This window comes from Jaculus jaculus, chromosome 5 (assembly GCF_020740685.1).
Source record: "Jaculus jaculus isolate mJacJac1 chromosome 5, mJacJac1.mat.Y.cur, whole genome shotgun sequence".
Lineage (NCBI taxonomy): Eukaryota > Metazoa > Chordata > Mammalia > Rodentia > Dipodidae > Jaculus > Jaculus jaculus.
Genome location: NC_059106.1, coordinates 64,237,203 through 64,255,339, shown reverse-complemented (window position 1 = coordinate 64,255,339; position 18,137 = coordinate 64,237,203). Strand labels below are relative to the sequence as shown.

At 43.0% G+C, this 18,137-nt stretch overlaps 2 protein-coding genes across 2 annotated transcripts in view; one reads left to right on the top strand and one right to left on the bottom strand.

Annotated features, from left to right (window-relative positions):
* Zcchc17 (zinc finger CCHC-type containing 17) overlaps nucleotides 1-10,701 on the bottom strand; it is a 69,738-nt gene extending 59,037 nt beyond the window's left edge. Inside the window, exon 1 of the mRNA XM_045149514.1 lies at nucleotides 10,602-10,701. The gene's annotated coding sequence lies outside the window, so the exon portion shown is untranslated. The remainder of the gene's footprint in view (nucleotides 1-10,601) is intronic.
* A 194-nt stretch (nucleotides 10,702-10,895) lies between these two features.
* Nucleotides 10,896-18,137, top strand: part of Snrnp40 (small nuclear ribonucleoprotein U5 subunit 40) — a 44,259-nt gene continuing 37,017 nt past the window's right edge. The window contains exons 1-3 of the mRNA XM_004665179.3: nucleotides 10,896-11,068; nucleotides 15,378-15,507; nucleotides 17,803-17,896. Of these exons, the coding sequence (XP_004665236.1) occupies nucleotides 10,925-11,068; nucleotides 15,378-15,507; nucleotides 17,803-17,896 (368 nt within the window). The 5' untranslated portion in view covers nucleotides 10,896-10,924. The remainder of the gene's footprint in view (nucleotides 11,069-15,377; nucleotides 15,508-17,802; nucleotides 17,897-18,137) is intronic.

Sequence of the window (18,137 nt, the reverse complement as noted above, 5' to 3'; positions counted from 1 at the left end):
GTCTGGAGTTCGTTTGCAGAGGCTGGAAGCCCTGGCGCGCCCATTCTCTCTCTCTCCCTCTATCTGTCTTCCCTCTATCTGTCTTTCTCTCTGTGTCTGTCGCTCTCAAATAAATAAATAAATAAATAATTTTTAAAAAATTAAAAGATTAAAAACAAATTAAAAAAAAAAAACAATTACAGGGTATGGTGGCACACAGTTAAGATCCTACCTAGAAAAACAACAACAAAAGAGCTGGAGAGATGGCTTAGCAGTTAACATGTCTTCTTGAGAAGCCTAAGGACCAGGTTCAATTCTCCAGGACACATATAAGCCAGATGCACAAGATAGTGTATGCATCTGGAGTTCATTTGCAGTGGCTAAATGCCCTGGAATGCCCATATCCTCTCTCCTCCCCACCATTCTTTGTCAAATAAATAGATTTTTTTTAAAAAGAAAAAAAACAACAACACTCAAATAAGTATTTTTTTTTCAAAAAAATTTTTTTGTTACTTTTCTTTATTATTTGAGAGTGACAGATAGAGGGAAAGAGGCAAATCGAGAGAGAGAGAGAGAGAATGAGAATGGGCATGCCAGGGCTTCCAGCCACTGCAAACAAACTCCAGATGCGTGTGCCCCCTTGTGCATCTGGGGCTAACGTGGGTCTTGGGGAATTGAGCCTTGAACTAGGGTCCTTAGGCTTCACAGGCAAATGCTTAACTGCTAAGCCATCTCTCCAGCCCAGTATTTATTTTTTAATATTTTTTGTTCATTTTTTATTTATTTATTTGAGAGCGACAGACACAGAGAGAAAGACAGATAGAGGGAGAGAGAGAGAATGGGCATGCCAGGGCCTCCAGCACTGCAAACGAACTCCAGACTCGTGCGCCCCCTTGTGCATCTGGCTAACGTGGGACCTGGGGAACCGAGCCTCGAACCGGGGTCCTTAGGCTTCACGGGCAAGCGCTTAACCGCTAAGCCATCTCTCCAGCCCCCAGTATTTATTTTTAAAAAAAGAAAAACAACAACTCTGCAGCACTAAATTTGAGTTTTGAAATTTTTCTTTTGAGGCAAGCTCAATAAACTATCTTTAATCGATTAGAACTGAGAAGAGTTTGCTAATTCTAAATACTATGATATATATTTAAAAAAAAAAAAAAAGCAGAGCCAGGTGTGGTTTCGCTATGCCTTTAATCCTAGCACTTTAGAGACTGAAGTAGGGGGATTGCTATGAGTTCAAGGCCACCACCCTGAGACTACATAGTGAATTCCAGGTCAGCGTGGGCTACAGTGAAACTCTTACCTCAAAAAACAAAACAAACAAACAAAAAAACACACCAGAATAATGACTCTATAGAAATTAGCTTTTCTTTCTTTCTTTCTTTCTTTCTTTCTTTCTTTCTTTCTTTCTTTCTTTCTTTTTTTTGGTAGTTGTGGTGGTGCTGGGGATCAAACTCGGAGCTTTGTGCATTCTGAACCATTATACAGATTGCTTCCAAAACAATTCATAAGAAGCCAAGGTTGGGCTCATTCCTGTAATCCCAGCACTTGGAGACTGAGGCAAGAAGACTGCTACAAGTTCAAAGTCAGCCTTACTACATAGTGAATTCTGGGCCAGCCTGCTACAAAATGAGACCCTACCTCAAAAACAAAACAACAACAACAAAAATCACAAGAAACTGGCCTATTAGTACAGGCCTTTAGTCCTAGATACTCAGGAGGTTGAGGTAGAAGGATCACTTGAACCTATAAGCTCAAACCTAGACTAATTAATATAGAGAGACCTCTTCTCTTTCTTCTCTCTCTCTCTCTCACGCACACACAAATTCACAGTTCACAAACATAAAATTTTGTAGTTTTTTTAATGTTTAATGTTCATTTTTATTTGAGAGCAATAGAGCAAAAGAGGGAGGGAGGGAGGGAGGGAGGGAGGGAAGGAGGGGGGGGGAGAGAGAGAGAGAGAGAGAGAGAGAGAGAGAGAGAGAATGGGCGTGCCGGGGCCTCCAGCCACTGCAAACGAAGTCCAGATGCATGCAACCCCTTGTGCATCTGGCTAACATGGGTCCTGGAGAATAGAGCCTCGAACCGAGGTTCTTAGGCTTCACAGGCAAGCACTTAACCGGTAAGCCATCTCTCCAGCCCTACAGTATAGTTCTGATGCTATCTAAGTCTTGCGATGAGAGGAATTAGTGAGGAATAATCAGAGGACTTCACTTGAGTCTGCTGCCTTAGACTACTCTGACACGCTCCTGACACTATCACTAATGAAGAAGGCTAGGAGAGCAAGCTCTGGATCCATTCATTCAATAATGAAACCAAGGACTCCTATTTCTTATTTCAATTTATGTTCCCAATCCCTGGCATACTACAGGTGCTCTAAGTTATACTAAATATGGGAAATAAGCTTTACTGTGGGCTGACCACACAAGTTGAGAAAGGGGAAATACATTCTGATCTAAAGGATGTAGAAGGAATTAACTCCCATGCAATTCCAGGTATTGTAATCAGCCCAGGCTGCTGGGATAAACCTCCAACGAGACACAGTTTATGGGAGGAAGGGATTTATGTGAAGCTTACAGATCCAAGAGAAGTTACATAGATGGCAGAAGCTAGTCCCCTTTCACAGATCCAAGCAGAGACATAATCATACACCAGCACCACAAGCAAGAGCAACGCTGACAGCCACACAGCAGGGAACCCAGGCAGAACTCAAGCACTCTGCATATCTTAGGCTGGAATCCAGATCCATCCCCAATAACACTTTAGGGCTGGATCCCAGGATTTGTCCACAGTGACACCGCCTCCAGCCTGACATATGGAGACAAGCTTTCTTTTAAAATGCATTTTATTTATTTATTGACTTGAGAAAGGGAGAGAGAGAGAGAGAGAGAATGGGCGTGCCAGGGTCTCCAGTCACTGCAAGTGAACTCCAGATGCATGTGCCCCCTTGTGCATCTGGCTTACGTGGGTCCTGGGGAATCAAACCAGGGTCCTTTGGCTTTGCAGGCGAACATCTTAACCACTAAGCCATCTCTCCAGCCCTGGAGACAAGTTTTAATTAAAAATATATATACGTGAGTCTACTGGGGGATAGTGAAATTACCACACTAGGTATGTAAGCAAATAGGGACTTCCAAATTCTGAGCTGGTGGCCCAACTTTCCTCTACCCTACTAAGTTTCTAGAGTGACCATGAAAGACATGCTTCCTCATTTTCAACCTCTAGCCCTAGACCAGTTCAGAAAATGGCCAGATACATGAACAGGAAGAACAGTAAGAAGGTTCATAACACAAGTGGAGGGCTGGATGAAGCACAATGGCAGAGCATTTTTAAGTCCTAGGTTTTATCCCCAACACTGCCAGAAATAAAATATAAAAGCTGAATGATGGCAGGCGTGGTAGCATACACCTTTAATCCCAGCACTTTGGGAGTCAGAGGTAGAAGGACTGCTGTGAGTTCAAGGCCACCCTGAGACTACATAGTGAATTCCAGGTCAGCCTGGACTAGAGCAAGACCCTACCTCAAAAAAGCCAAAAAAAAAACCCCAAAAAACAAAAAACCTGAATGGAATTATGAAACTATGACTCTCATTTAACTGAAACAGGCAGGCAAGGAAAGGCTAACTTATTTGGCAAAAGCCAATCATAGTTAAGCAACACTGATACTAGGAACTAGGTCCCCAGAACCAGTTAAGTATTCTACTGCGATACAGAATCAGCTGTCTCGAACAGCCTTTCAAAGTCCTCTAATAGTGATAGCTAATAAATGAGTGCTTCATATTGGCATGCACTAATCTAAGAGCCTTCCTTCTCTGTCCTAATTAACTTAATGCTCTTCTTGATTATCCCAGGAGATATGTAATTATTACTGCTATATTAAACATGAAGACACAGAGCTGAGTAACTTACTCAAGATTAAAAATGATGAATGATGAAGGTAAGAGTCAAATCACATTTATGAAGATTTTTCACTTCCTTTCTAAACTGTCAAATTTTTATAAGCAGATTTATCTTGTCATCATATCCTTCATCATGTCTCCAGTGCCTATCACAGTATGACAGAGATTCATAACCATCTACTAAAATACCAAAAGGATTGAATTTCCCCTTATTTTTTTAACATTTTAAAATCACATTTTTTTTTTAATTTTATTTATTTGAGAGCGACAGACACAGAAAGAAAGACAGATAGAGGGTGAGAGAGAGAATGGGCGCGCCAGGGCTTCCAGAAGGAGAGAAGAGAATGGGTGCACCAGAGCTGCTAACTACTGCAAACAAACTCCAGATGCATGTGCCACCTTGTACATCTGGCTTACATGGGTCCTGGGGAATCAAACCTGGGTCTTTTGGCTTTGCAGGCAAGTACCTTAACCAATAAGCCAGCTCTTCAGCCCTATTTTTTTAACATTTTTTATTTATTTGAAATTAGAGAGGGAGAGAGTGAATGGGCCAGGGCCTCTTGCCACTGCAAATGAACTTCAGACACATGTGCCACTTTGTGCATTGGATTTTATGAGTACTAGAAAACTGAATCCAGGCCACCAGGTTCAAGCCAGCACCTCTAACTACTGAGCCATCTCTCAAGCCATCACCTCCTTTCTTTCCATTTTTAGTTATTTACACATACATGTGTGCGGGCGCACCAGGGCCTCTTGCAACTACAAACAAAACCAGATGTTTGCAACACTTGTACCAGGCTTTACAAGCAGCACCTTTTAACTACTGAGGCAGCATCTTGGGCCTTCTAGCTTTTTAATTATTTGATTGTGTGTATGCACACACACTCACACACGCGCACACAAGTGTGTGGGAACAATAGGGTCACTTGCTGCTGCAACTTTGTGTCTGGCTTTACATGAGTGCTGGAGAACTAAACCCAGACTTTGAAAAGCAGGTGCCTTCAATACGAAGCCATTTCCCGAAGCCAAATTCACCCTATTTAACTGGTAGTTAATTCATCAATTTAGCACAATATTAATCCTTACAGGTAAGGTCCTATGCTAAATACTTTATAAAGCCACCTTACACCTTTGAAACAACTACTTTTCAGGATGAAGTTACTTGTCTAAACCACATAGCTAGAGACAAATCTAAGGCCACCCTTAAATCACCCTTCTAAACACAGTCCCTATCCTCAAAGACTTCCTCCATTGGTAGAGATAATAGTTACTAATTATAATACAGTGTAATTAATTACTCAAGTAGAAAAGAGAGAGAACATGTGCAAGAGCGAGATGGGGGAAGCAGGGAAGTTTAACTGGTGACAACTAAAAGCTGAGTGTGGCCTGCATCTGTAATCCTAGCGCTAGAGAGGACTCAGACAGTAGGAAAGCAAAGGAAAAAAAGAGAAAAGAATTGTACCTGTCACTACAAGAAGTCACAAAATCCAGGCTGGAGAGAGTTACTTGCTTGCAAAGCCAAAGGGCACAGGTTTGATTCCCTAATATTTATGTGAAGCCAGATACACAAGGTGGCACATGTGTCTGGAGCTCATTTGCAGTGGCTAAGAGTTTTTCTCCACTCACATAATAGCTAGCCTCATGTGCTGAATTTTTTTAAGATAGCTTTTTAAAAAAATTATTTATTTGAGAAATAGGCACAGAGAAAGAGAGAGAGAGAGAGAGAGAGAATGGGCATGCTAGAGCCTCTAGCCACTGCAAACAAACTCCAGATGCATGTGCCACCTTGTGCATCCAGCTTATGTGGGTCCTGGGAAATCAAACCTGGGTCGTTTGGCTTTGCAGGCAAATACCTTAACTGCTAAGCCATCTTTCCAGCCCCAGGAGAAAGAATATTGATATAAGTGTCACTATGTTGCATAAGCTAGCCCTGAACTCCTGGACCCAGGTGATCCTCCTGCTATGGTTCCAAAGTAGTGTGACTTCTGGAGTATATCACACTTTCGAAAATAGAACAGATTTTTTCTTTTGAAACTTTTTAAAAAAATATTTTATTTATTTATTTACTTATTTATTTATTTAAGAGACAGATATACAGAGAGAGAGAGGCAGATACAGACAGAATGAGCGTACCAGGGCCTACAGCCACTGCAAACAAACTCCAGAGGCATGCACCACCTGTGCATATGGCTTACGTGGGTACTGGGGAAGTGAGCCTAGAACCGGCATCCTTTGGCTTCACAGGCAAGCACTGAACTGCTAAGCCATCACTCCAGCCCCTTGAAACTGTTTTTTTTTTTTTTTTTTGGTAAATATTTTATTTATTTATTAATGAAAGAGAGAATGAATGAGTGCACCAAGACCTCCAGGCAATGCATCTGGATTACGTGGGCACTTGGGATCAAACATGGGTCTTTAGGTTTCACAGCCAAGTGGCTTAACCACTAAACCATCTTTCCAGCCCTCTTCTGAAATTTTTGTTTTGTTTTGTTTTTTTGTTTGTTTTTTGAGGTAGGGTCTCACTTTAGCCCAGGCTGACCTGGAATCCACTATGTAGGCTTCAGGGTGGCCTCAAGGTCATGGTGATACTCCTACCTCATCCTCTAGTGCTGGGATTAAAGGCGTGCACCACCACACCCCGTGAAACTTATTTTTTTAATATTTATTTATTTGACGAAAAAAAATATTTATTTATTTGACAGAGAAAAAGAGAGAGAGAGAGAGAGAGAGAGAGAGAGAGAGAATGAGAATGGGCGCGCCAGGACCTCCAGCCACTGAAAATGAACTCCAGATGTGTGTGCCCTCTTGTGCATCTGGCTTACGTGGGTCCTGAGGAATAGAATCTGGGTGCAGGCAAATGCCTTGATGGCAAAGCCATCCCTCCAGCCCCCTGTGAAACTTTTTTTTAAAGAGAGAAAAGAGAAGGTAATGAGAGGTGATTGTGATCAAAATATATATGTATAAAAATTGTCAATAAATTCAAACAACTCTCAAAAAACAAAACTGATCTCTAACAGCAAATGACCCTTAACTTTGCCTGGTAATACTATATTTTTTAAATATTTTTATTTATTTATTTGCAAGCAGATAGAGGGAGGGAGGGAGAGAGAGAAAGAGAATGGGCACATAGGGCCTCTTGCCACTACAAACTCCAGATGCATGTGCCACTTTGTGTATCTGGCTTTTTGTGGATACTTGTGAATCAAACTCAGGACACCAGGCTTTGCAAACAAGCACCTTCAACCACTGAAGGGCTCTACAGCCCTTCCTATTATTTCTTTAGCAAACTCATCTGTCCACATTCACAATGGCTTTCAAATATGAAATACTCTGAGTTAGGCATAGTGACTCCTGCCTGTAATCTCAGCCCTTGGGAAGCTGAGATAAAAGGAACACCGTGAGTTTGAGGTCAGCCTGGGCTACAAAAGTAAGTTCCAACTCAGCCTTGGCTAGAGTGAGACCCTACATCAAAAAGTAAGAAGCCAGGCATGGTGGTGTACACCTTTAATTCCAGCACTTAGGAACCAGAAATAGAAGGATCACAATGAGTTTGAGGTCACCCACCCCGAGACTAACTACATAGTGAATTTTAGGTCAGCCTGAGATAGAATGAGACCCTACCTTGAAAAACGAAAACAGAGATAATAATAATAATAATTGCAGTCGGGCTTGGTGGCACATGCCTTTAGTCCCAGCACTCAAGACGCCTGAGATTACATAGTGAATTTCAGGTCAGCCTGGGCTACAGCAAGTCCCTACCTCAAAAAAACAAAAACAAAAAGTTACAATATTCACAAATCTCTGAGCTTTCCCCACCATATGATTACACTTTCTCCTTTTCAGAGAAAACAAAAGCCATGAGGCAAAAACTCATTTGTCAATATCAAATATACAAACAGCCTATATCTAGCCTTCATTTCCTTCTTCTTTATTAACAGACACATCTTCCTCAAGCTAATCCACCCACACTTTGGATCTCATCCAATTCCACATTTTTAGAAATCTTCCACTATTGGTGACCCAATTTCTTTCTGGTATACTCGGCTTCTCAACTGCTTTCTCAATTAGATCCTTGCTAACCCTTCATGCCCTTCAGCTAGCACGTCCTCTACTCTTTAAAACTAGACACAGAGGAACACACCTATAATTTCAGCACTCAGAAGCAGCAGGAGAATCAGGAATCAAGGCTAGCTTTGGCTACATGGTGAGTTTGAGGGCTATCTGTGCTATGTGGGAGCCTGCCTCAAAAAAAAAAAAAAAAAGGACAAGAAAGAAAAAGAATTAAAAAATAGCTGTTGCTAGCCAGGCATGGTGGCACACGCGTTCAGTCCCAGCACTTGGGAGGCAGAGGTGGGAGGATCACTGTGAGTTCAAGGCCATCCTGAGAATACTTAGTGAGATCCAGGTCAGCCTGGGCCAAAGTGAGAGATCCTACTGAGAAAAAAAAAAGAAGTCATTGCCAAAATTCCCTATTTCCATGCTCTTGTCCGAATCCTTGCCCTATCTGGAATATCAACAAAACAACTCTGGCTAAGGTTACTAGGAGCTCCATGATAAATCCTTTTATCACTGTGTTACTTAAATTCTAGGAGTTTCTATAACAAACCATTTCTTTGCTTCTCTGAGACATTTCTTGGGTCTTCCTATCTATTTCTTCTGCTTCTCCTGTAGATTCACTCCTCTATTCTTCCTCATTAAATTCTGGAACTTAAGGCCATAACTTAGCTGACCTCATTTACAACTATAGCTTAATTATCGCATATATGCCAAAGAGTGTTAAAGGTATATTTTCAACCAGAGGTGTGGTGTTGCATGCCTTTAATCCCAGCACTCAGGAGGCAGAGGCAAGAGAACTGGTGTGAGGCCAGAATGAATTCTAGGCCATCTTGAGCTACAGGGAGACCTTACTTTGTAAAACCAGAAACAGGGCTGGAGAGATGGCTTAGTGGTTAAGCGCTTGCCTGTGAACCCTAAGTACCCCAGTTGGAGGCTGGATTCCCCAAGACCCACGTTAACACAGGGGGGTGCACATGTCTGGAGTTTGTTTGCAGTGGCTGGAGGCCCTGGTGTGCCTATTCTCATATTCTCTCTCTCTCTCCCTCCCTCCTTCTCCTCCCCCTTCCCTCTCTCTCTCTGTTGCTCTCAAATATCACCATGAGTTTGAGGCCACCATGAGACTGAAAGTGAATTCCAGGACAGCCTGGGCTATACACACAAGATGACCCTACCTTGAAAAAAAAAAGTGTATTTTCAAATTACCTCCTGAATGTCAAGAGTCAAATAAACGTGAGCACACACATGTACGAAAACATTATTCCATTCATCTAGTGTTCTCTATCTCAGTGAATAAGACCACCACCTACTCAATGACACAAAACAGAAACTTAAGACCAGGCACAGTGATACATGCCTGTATTGCAAGAAGCTGAGACAGGGCAATCAGGAGTTCAAAGAGAATCTGGGTTACAAGAGATCCTGTCTCAGGGGCTGGAAATATGGCTTAGTGGTTAAGGTGCTTGCCTGCGAAGCCTAAGAACCCAGGTCCAATGCCCCAGTACTCACATAAGCCAGATGCATATGCATCTGGAGTTCTGTTGCAGTGGCTAGAGGCCCTGGTGCACCCATTCTCCCTCCCTGTCTCTTTCTCTAATAAATAAATAAGTGATCCTGTCTCAAAAACCTAAACAACCCCCTACAAAAAGTGAAGTTTGATTCTAATTCATATTCACTCATTATCCACCCCCCCCCGGGGCTGACAAGGAACTCATGGCAATCCTCCTGCCTCTGCCCAAGTATTGGGATTATAAGCATGTGCCAACATGGCCAGCTTGATCCCTGTTCTGCATTCATCGCCAAATCCTACCCTAGATAACCCTAGAACTGGGCCCATTCTTTACAGTTTCACCATCACCTCAGTCCCCACTGCCACCTCCGACCAAGATCACTGTGCATCCCTCCTAAGTAGTCTATTTGCCATCCACAGGGCTCCCTCCATCACACTCCCTCCGAACGAACAGGGAACCTCTGCACATACTGTCCTATGGAGAATACCTGGCCTCCCTCTTCACCTCACTAGAATTCTCCTAGCCACTCGGGAATCTTCTTCCTCCTACATATTTCAGGTGCTTACAGCAATGGGGTTTATATGTCTCTTAAATAGCGTTCTAACTCACACTGAGGTTACTGCTTAACACTTGTTTTCCCCCTGCAACGCTGAGATGAGGGCCCAACCATGTTTGGTGAGTGTGTCCCCCAAAGCTGTTCACAATGAAGCATCACCTTGAGAAGGCCCGAAACGCAGGTATGAATCTTAAATCTCTCATACTACGCTCTGGAGGAGTGGTCGGGTATTTCCTCCATCACTGTGTCTCTGGGCACCACAGGTCAGGCCCTGAGGCGGAAAAAGGTCGGCCAAGCAGGGCACTGAGGGTCAGAAGACAGGCCTTTCTTCCTGGGAGCCACGGTGCTGCCCACAGCAAAGAGCTGCAGACAGCAGCTGTCAAGGGCTGGCCGCCTCCGGGCCTAAGTCCTTCCGCCCGAGACCCCCAAAGCTCTGTTGCTGCTGCGGGCAAAGGGACTAATTTCCAGAGTTGAGAACCCAGCCTCTTGCTATCAGGGCCGTCAGCTGAAAATGGCAGGCCCAGACCGCACAAACGTCGCGTACCCTTCGCATTCGAGCAGACACGCACTCTCGTTCTTCTCACTTACCCAGCATCTCACTTACCCAGCATCTGATCCTAGCACCCGATCAGCAGCGCGGCCAGAGACGCCAAACCCGTTCCCTCCGTCTCCACCCACAAGACACAGCGCGCCGAGAAGGGACGCCAGCTCCGTCCACCAATCCTGGAAGCGCGTTCTCTTGACGTCATAGCGATATAACCAATAGCAAGAGCGTTTCCAGAGGGCGTTGCAGACGGGGACACATTGAAAGCCGATTGGTCGCTCTGCAGCGGAAGTTCTGGAGGAAGAGCTAAGTCGGAGCCAATCGCGCGGCGTCTGGGCCTACCGGCGCGGTCTGTAGCGGCGCTGAGGAGAGCGGCTGCCGCCATGATAGAACAGCAGAAGCGCAAAGGCCCTGAGTTGCCGCTGGTTCCTGTCAAGCGGCAGCGGCATGAGTTGCTCTTGGGAGCGGCGGGGTCAGGCCCCGGAGCCGGCCAGCAGCAGGCGTCGCCGGGGGCTTTGCTGCAAGCGGTAAGTGGAGACGGCAGACGGCGCTCGACCCTCGGCTCGTGTACCTCGGTACTGGACGGTCCAGCACTGTGGGGACGCGACGGGAAGGGTCCTGAAGTTTACAGCCGACTGTAGGAGCGTCCAGTAGCCCGCGTCTTTTCCAGATACGTCTCCCTGCTTGATGCCCATTTTCAGCCTTCCGATCACCCTGCGAGGTGGCATTAGGATTAGTTAAAATCTTGAGCTCAAATTCAGGATCCGGACCTGAGCATCTTAAATCTTCTAGGGATCCAGCATAAAATCACCATTCAGAAAAGTCTGTCGAGTGGTCATGAATGATGCAAGAAACGCCCGCTTTGCTAACTTGAGCAAATTGCTTTTCTGTGCCTCCTCACTAATATTGTTAACAGTAACTTAGCATTCATTGTATTAGGTGTTTGTGTCATTCATATGTTCATGTCAAGTCATTCATGTAGTAGGTGTTTTGCATATGAGATCTCTGTTAATCTTGATAACAGCCCAAGAATTAGGAACTGTTACTTTTTTTCCATTTTGCAGATGGAAAAGCAAACTCTTATTTAATAGGTGATTTTTAAAAATCAGAATCCATGTGATAAAAGGGACTGATTACACCCTTCTGACTATGATATTAGGCTCAAGTGAGGAAATATATGTGCTCTTTTAACTCCTGCGCCATCCTGTCTTGTCAGCAAATGCTGCTGGCATCACCCTCAAAATAGATACGGTACATAAGTGATGTGAGGATATAGTTCCGGCTTTTTCAATGGCTGAGATGACAGGATTGCTTGAGCCAAAGAGTTGGGAGAGGCCAGCCTATGCAACATAGCAAGATCCTGTCTTTAAACAAACAAAGATGTATGTGGTGGCACACATTTATAATCCCAGCACTGAAGCAGCTGAGGCAGGAAGATCAAGAGTTAGAAGCCAGGGCCTGGGGAGGTGGCTGGCTCAGCAGTAAAATACCCTTTTTTGCAAAGTCTCCTGACTCAGGTTCAATACCCAAGCCACCCATGTAAGCTGCATGCAAAAAGTAATGCACATGTCTGGTATTGGTTTGCTATGGCAAAGGTACCCTGGCACGTGCATGCACACACACATGCAGATAAACAAATTGGAAAAAAAAAAAATCCAGCCAGCTCTCACCTTTAATCTAAGCATTTGGGAGGCAATGGTAGGATTGCTGTGAGTTTAATGCCACCTGGGACTACAAAGTGAGTTCCATTCCAGGACAACCTGGGCTAGAGTGAGACCCTATCTTGGGGGGGGGGGGGCAGAATCCAAGGCAGCCTGAGCTACATAACAAAAAAAAAAAAAAAAAGAGCAGAGAGGAAGAGGGCAAAATGGTTATAGGTGCTATTGCAAAGCCTGTGGCCTGGGATGGAGTCCTCAATACCCATGTAAAGACAAATAGAAAAGGAGGTGCAAGTGCCTGGTGTTCATTTGCAGGTAGTGGTAAGAGACCTTGGTGCAACCATACATAGATACATACACTCACATATGTACACATGTGTAAATAATTTTTTTTTTTTTTTTTTTGGTTTTGGTTTTTCAAGGTAGGGTCTCACTCTAGCCCAGGCTGACCTGGAATTCACTATGTAGTCTCAGGCTGGCCTTGAACTCACAGTAATAAATCCTTGGATTAAAGGTGTGCACTACCATGCCTGGCAATAAAAAATTTTTTAATCCTAATAGTAACCAGAATTACTACCTGCTTATATCACCTCCATTCCTATTTTCTGCTCTAACTCATATTTATCTCATCTGACGTTATTGCAGGAGGGACCTAATACCTAACTTGTATTCTGCTTTTGTCTTTGAATCAGGTGTCTATTCTCAACATAGAACCAAGAAAATCCTTCCAATCATTAAATCTGCTGAAAAGTTTGCACTGGCTTCCCATTTCATTTCGAGAAAAACCAAATTCCTTATAATCAGCTCCTCTCTTTACCTCTCCTCCAATTTTCTACTGTTCACTTTGCTCAAGTTGCATTGTCCTAGAAAAGTTCCTGTCTGAGACCTGGACACATTGGTCACCTTTGCTGAAGTGCTCTTCCAAGTGTCCCCATGTTTACCCAATGCTCTCCTCCAGCTTTTCAGATACCACTTGCTTTCTTTGAGAATGCAAGATGTATTGTTTGTTTTTGTACTGCTGTTTTCTCAGTCCCTAGACTAGTGCCTGGCATGTCATATTTTTTGAATAAATATACTGAATGAATATGATTGAAGTATATTACATAAATATATTAAAATGTCATGGTGAAACCCATTACTTATTACAAGTAATACATATGAATAAAAATAAGTAAATGTACCAGAAATTACTAAAGAGATTTTGGGATCATAAGTAGTATACTTGTTCTTATTTGGTAACTAAGAATATCAGCCCAGGATCAAGTGAGTTGCCAAGCCAAGGTTTAGTGTTCTGGACCATAATCAAACTACTTTGCAGGGCTTAACCCCCATTAGCTCTCTCTACTCTCTCTTCCTTCCTTCACTCCAGGTGGGCTTCTGCCTCCTTGGGCAAGAGCCAAGTTTTACAGTTCTTCATTTCTGGGAACCTAGCTCTTGCTCCTTCTTGGACTTGAGCTCTGTCTTCCTTCTCTTAAGTTCCATCTTTTTTTTTTTCAAAAATTTTTATGTTTATTTATTTATTTGAAAGTGATAGACAGGGAAAGAGGGAGTGGGAGAGAAAAGGCACACCAGGGTCTCCAGCCACTGCAAACAAACTCCAGACGCATGCACCCCCTTGTGCATCTGGCTAACTTGGGTTCTGGGGAATCGAGCCTTGAACCGAGGTCCTCAGGCTTCACAGGCAAGCACTTAACCGCTAAGCCATCTCTCCAGCCCCCTTCTCTTAAGTTCTATCTATAAAACAATATAACCTATAAACGTCTTTTTTTTTTTTTTTAATAGGGCTGGAGAGATAGCTTAGTGGTTAAGACACTTGACTGCAAAGCCAAAGGACCCACACTTGATTCCCCAGGACCCATGTAAGCCAGACACACAAGGTGGCACATGCATCTTGAGTTTGTTTACAGAAGCTGGAGGCCCTGGTGTGCCCATTCTCTCTCTCTCTCCCTCTCCCTCTTTCTGCCTCTCAAATAAATTAAAAATAAAATATTTTTAAAGGTTTAAAAGCTAGGTAGAATAGTGTACACCTCTAATGCTGACAACTCAAGATTGAGACAGGGTAGAGAGTTTATGCCTGCTTGGGATGGAGATCATATACATTATTTTATATTTATTTTTTTTTTTCAAAGACCCTGCTCACTCACACCTAAAAATAACTCCATAATTTTGCCTAAGAAGCTTTAGCATGCAGGGCTGTTGGGAGGTTCAGTTAAGGGCTGGAAAAAATAGGGGCTAACACAGGCAAAGTTCCTGCACTCCCAAGTTTCGTTTCTTTGGGAGAAAGACCAATATGTGAGCAATTACATGAGGGCAGTGATTGCAGATAGCAATAAGGACTTTGACAGAACACAGAGGAGTGATTGGAATAATAGTGGAAGGTAGCAGATAGCTTGAGTTTGAATGACTATCTCATAGTTCTGCAAGGCTCCCAAGGCAGAAATGAGTTTTAAGTTGGGCATGGTGGCACACACCTTTAATCCCAGCACTCAGGAGGCAGAGGTAGAAGGATCACCATGAGTTTGAGGCCAGTCTGAGACTATGTAGTGAATTCCAAATGAGCCTGAGCTAGAGCAAGACCCTGCCTTGAAAAATGAAAATAAGGGCTGGAGAGATGGCTTAGCCATTAAGACACTTGTCTGCAAAGCCAAATGACCTACGTTCAACTCCCCAGTACCCACATAAAGCCAGATGCACAAGGTGGCACATGAGCCTGTAGTTCATTTGCAGTGGCTAGAAGCCTTGGAACATCCATTCTCTCCCTCTCCCTCTTTCTCGCTCTCAAATAAGTAAAATATTTTAAAAAGAAAAATCAAAAATAATAAATAAAAGAAGTTAGTTTGACATAATTGAGCGGCCAGAAGTTGGCTGTGAGTCAGGCATGATGGCACAAAGCCCTGTAATCCCAGCACTTGGGAGACAGGAGAATCACGAGAGTTCGAGGAAGAAGGCTATGGAATGAATGCTGAATGAGAAAGAGTTAGTATAGTATAAAAGGCATATACTAGAATGGCCAGGACAGTGTCTAGTTGGAGGTATGAGCTAAACATTAGCTAACTCAAATCAAATCCGCTCATTTATTTGCCTTGTTTTTTTTCTTTCTCCTCTGCCCCACTCCAGTTTTACAGCTTCCTTTGCATGTCTCCATACAGTGCCTATCTCATACTTTTCTTTTGTTTAGGGTCCCCCAAGGTGTTCGTCTCTTCAAGCCCCAATCATGTTGCTCTCAGGACATGAAGGAGAAGTATACTGCTGCAAGTTTCACCCCAACGGATCCACCTTAGCATCTGCAGGATTTGACCGCCTCATCTGTAAGGCACAATTCTGGAATCTAATAATTGTTTCCTTTCAAATAAGGTGTTTTTTTTGTTTGTTTGTTTGTTTTGTTTTTTTAACATTTAGTATCACAGAAGGTGTGGTCTAAATTTTCAAGTTAAACTTCATAGACAACAGGCTAAAATTAGGTCAGTAAAATGCTGAGTAGTCTCTGGGAATAGAACTCAGGGTCCATAGGGAAAATACAAAAGGAAGGAACTGTTTTACTGATTGGAAAGTATGTTGCTCTAGTCAGAGGGTATTTTTTCCTTTTTGTGTGGCTAAGGATCTGCTGCAGTTACCTTCTCATTGCTGGGACAGACACCCAACCAAAAGCAGTTGTTGGGAGAAAAGGGTTTATTTCATACTTACAGATTCCAAGGGAAGTTCCAAAAAAGTGGAAGAAGCTGGTTCACTTCCATACATCCATAGCAGAGAGAGAAAAACCAGCAACGGCAAGCATGAACAGCCAGAGGTCAAACTAGCTCTCTACACACCTCTTAGGGCTGGACTCAAAATCCACCTCCAATGACACGGCTCTGCCTACTAGAGACTTAAGTAGGAAGCTTATAAGCTCTTAATCAAAAACATCTGAGTCTATGGGGCCATTTACATTCAAACCACCACAGGATCAAACCCAGGGGCTCAAACATATAGGCAATTACTCTTATCACTGGGCTACAGCTACAGCTCTTTTTTCTTCTTTTTATATATATTTTTTATTTTATTTATTTGGTTTTTTGAGGACTAGCCCAGACTGACCTGGAATTCACTGTAATCTCAGGGTGGCCTCAAACTCACAGCTATATTTTACATATTTATTTATTTGCAAGGAAAGAGAAAGAGGTGTGTAAGGGTCTCCAGTCACTGCAAACGAACTCCAGGTGCATGCTCCACTTGGCATCTGGCTTTATGTGGGTACTGGCTAGTTGAACCCTGACCTATACATCTTTGTAAACGAGCATCTTTAACCACTGAGCCATTTCTATAGCTCTTTTTGTTTTCTTTATTTCTTTGAGACAGAGTCTCATGTATCCCAGTCTGGCCTCACATTGGCTATTCAACAATAACCTTGAATTTCTGATTTTCCTGCCTCCTTCCCAGTGCTGGGATCATAGACATGTGCCACAACAGTCAGTTTTATATGCAGTGCTTGGGATCTAACCCATGGCTAGGTGCAGGCTACTCAGGCAGTCTGCCAACTCAGCCCTATTGCCAACCCTTTTTTTTACTTTGAAGGAAAGGTTTGGCTAAGTTACTCAGGCTGGCCTTGAATTTACTCTCCCCAATAGATAGGACTTGAAGTTACAATCATCCTGCCAGCCTCCCAAGTAGCTTGGATTACAAGCCTGTACAACCAAGCCCAACTGAAGAAATACTTCTTGGAGGAAAATCTCATTGACTTAGCAAGTGAGTAATCTAACTTCAACAGGAAGTTAGGAGGAAAGAACTTTTCTACTTCCAAAAGCATTAGGCTACTCTCTCACCTAGAATCTAGTGTACAAGAAGGAAGGATGGGATCTTAAAGTGGTAACTCATTTACATAATCTCCCTATTCAATAGGATGATTAGTACCAGATTCTCAACTACTAATCAGGAATACCTATATTTGAAATAGTCCCAACTTAAGAGTGAGTGTGTGTGTGTGTATACATATATGAATGAATGAATGAAAAGGTTAATTATAAATTTATTACAAGCAGTGAGAGATAAAGAGAAGAGAGACAGATAGAAGTGGGTGTACCAGGGTCATGAAGCTTTGGAGGCAAACACCTTAACTATTAGGCAATCTCTCTAGTCCTCTCCCCCAACCCCCATATAAGTTGTAAAAAGTCTTACTGTTTGTAATATCAAGAAAATTGATTTAATGAGTAAAGCTAATAGTTCCATAAGAGTATAATTTCAGAAATGCTGTTCTAGTTAATTTGCAAGCAACCTTTCTATAACCAGTAATGTGTTTTCTTTCAATTTTTGGTTTCATCAAGGCAGGGTCTCACTCTAGCCCAAGCTGATATTGAAACTCATAGTAGTGATCCTCCTACCTCAGTCTCCCAAGTGCTGGGACTAAAGATTCCTTTTTAAAATTTTATTTATTTGTACATGTGTCTAAGTACACCAGGGTTTCCTGCCACTGCAAACGAATGCCCATTCCCCTGAATGTGGGCAGCTATGGAATTGAGCTTGCGCAGCAGGCTTTGCAGGCAAACACCTTTAGCCACTGAGCCATCTCTCCAGCTGTCAGTAAAGTGTTTTCATGTGTCTAGTAATACAGAAACTCTGTTTCCTAACAGTGTTGTGGAATGTCTATGGTGACTGTGATAACTATGCCACATTGAAGGGACACAGTGGAGCAGTGATGGAACTGCATTATAACACAGATGGCAGGTGAGTAGTCTACATGATGGAATGACACCCACTTCTCATACTGATTCTTCTTTCTCTAAATATTTATTTGAGAGAGAATATAGCCATGCCAGAGCCTCCTGCCACTGCAAATGAACTCCAGATACATACGCCACTTAAGCATCTGACCTCACTTTGGTATTGGGAAATCAAACCCAGGCTATCAGGCTTTGAATACAAGCATATTTAACCACTCAGCCATGTCTTCAGCTCCTTATACTGA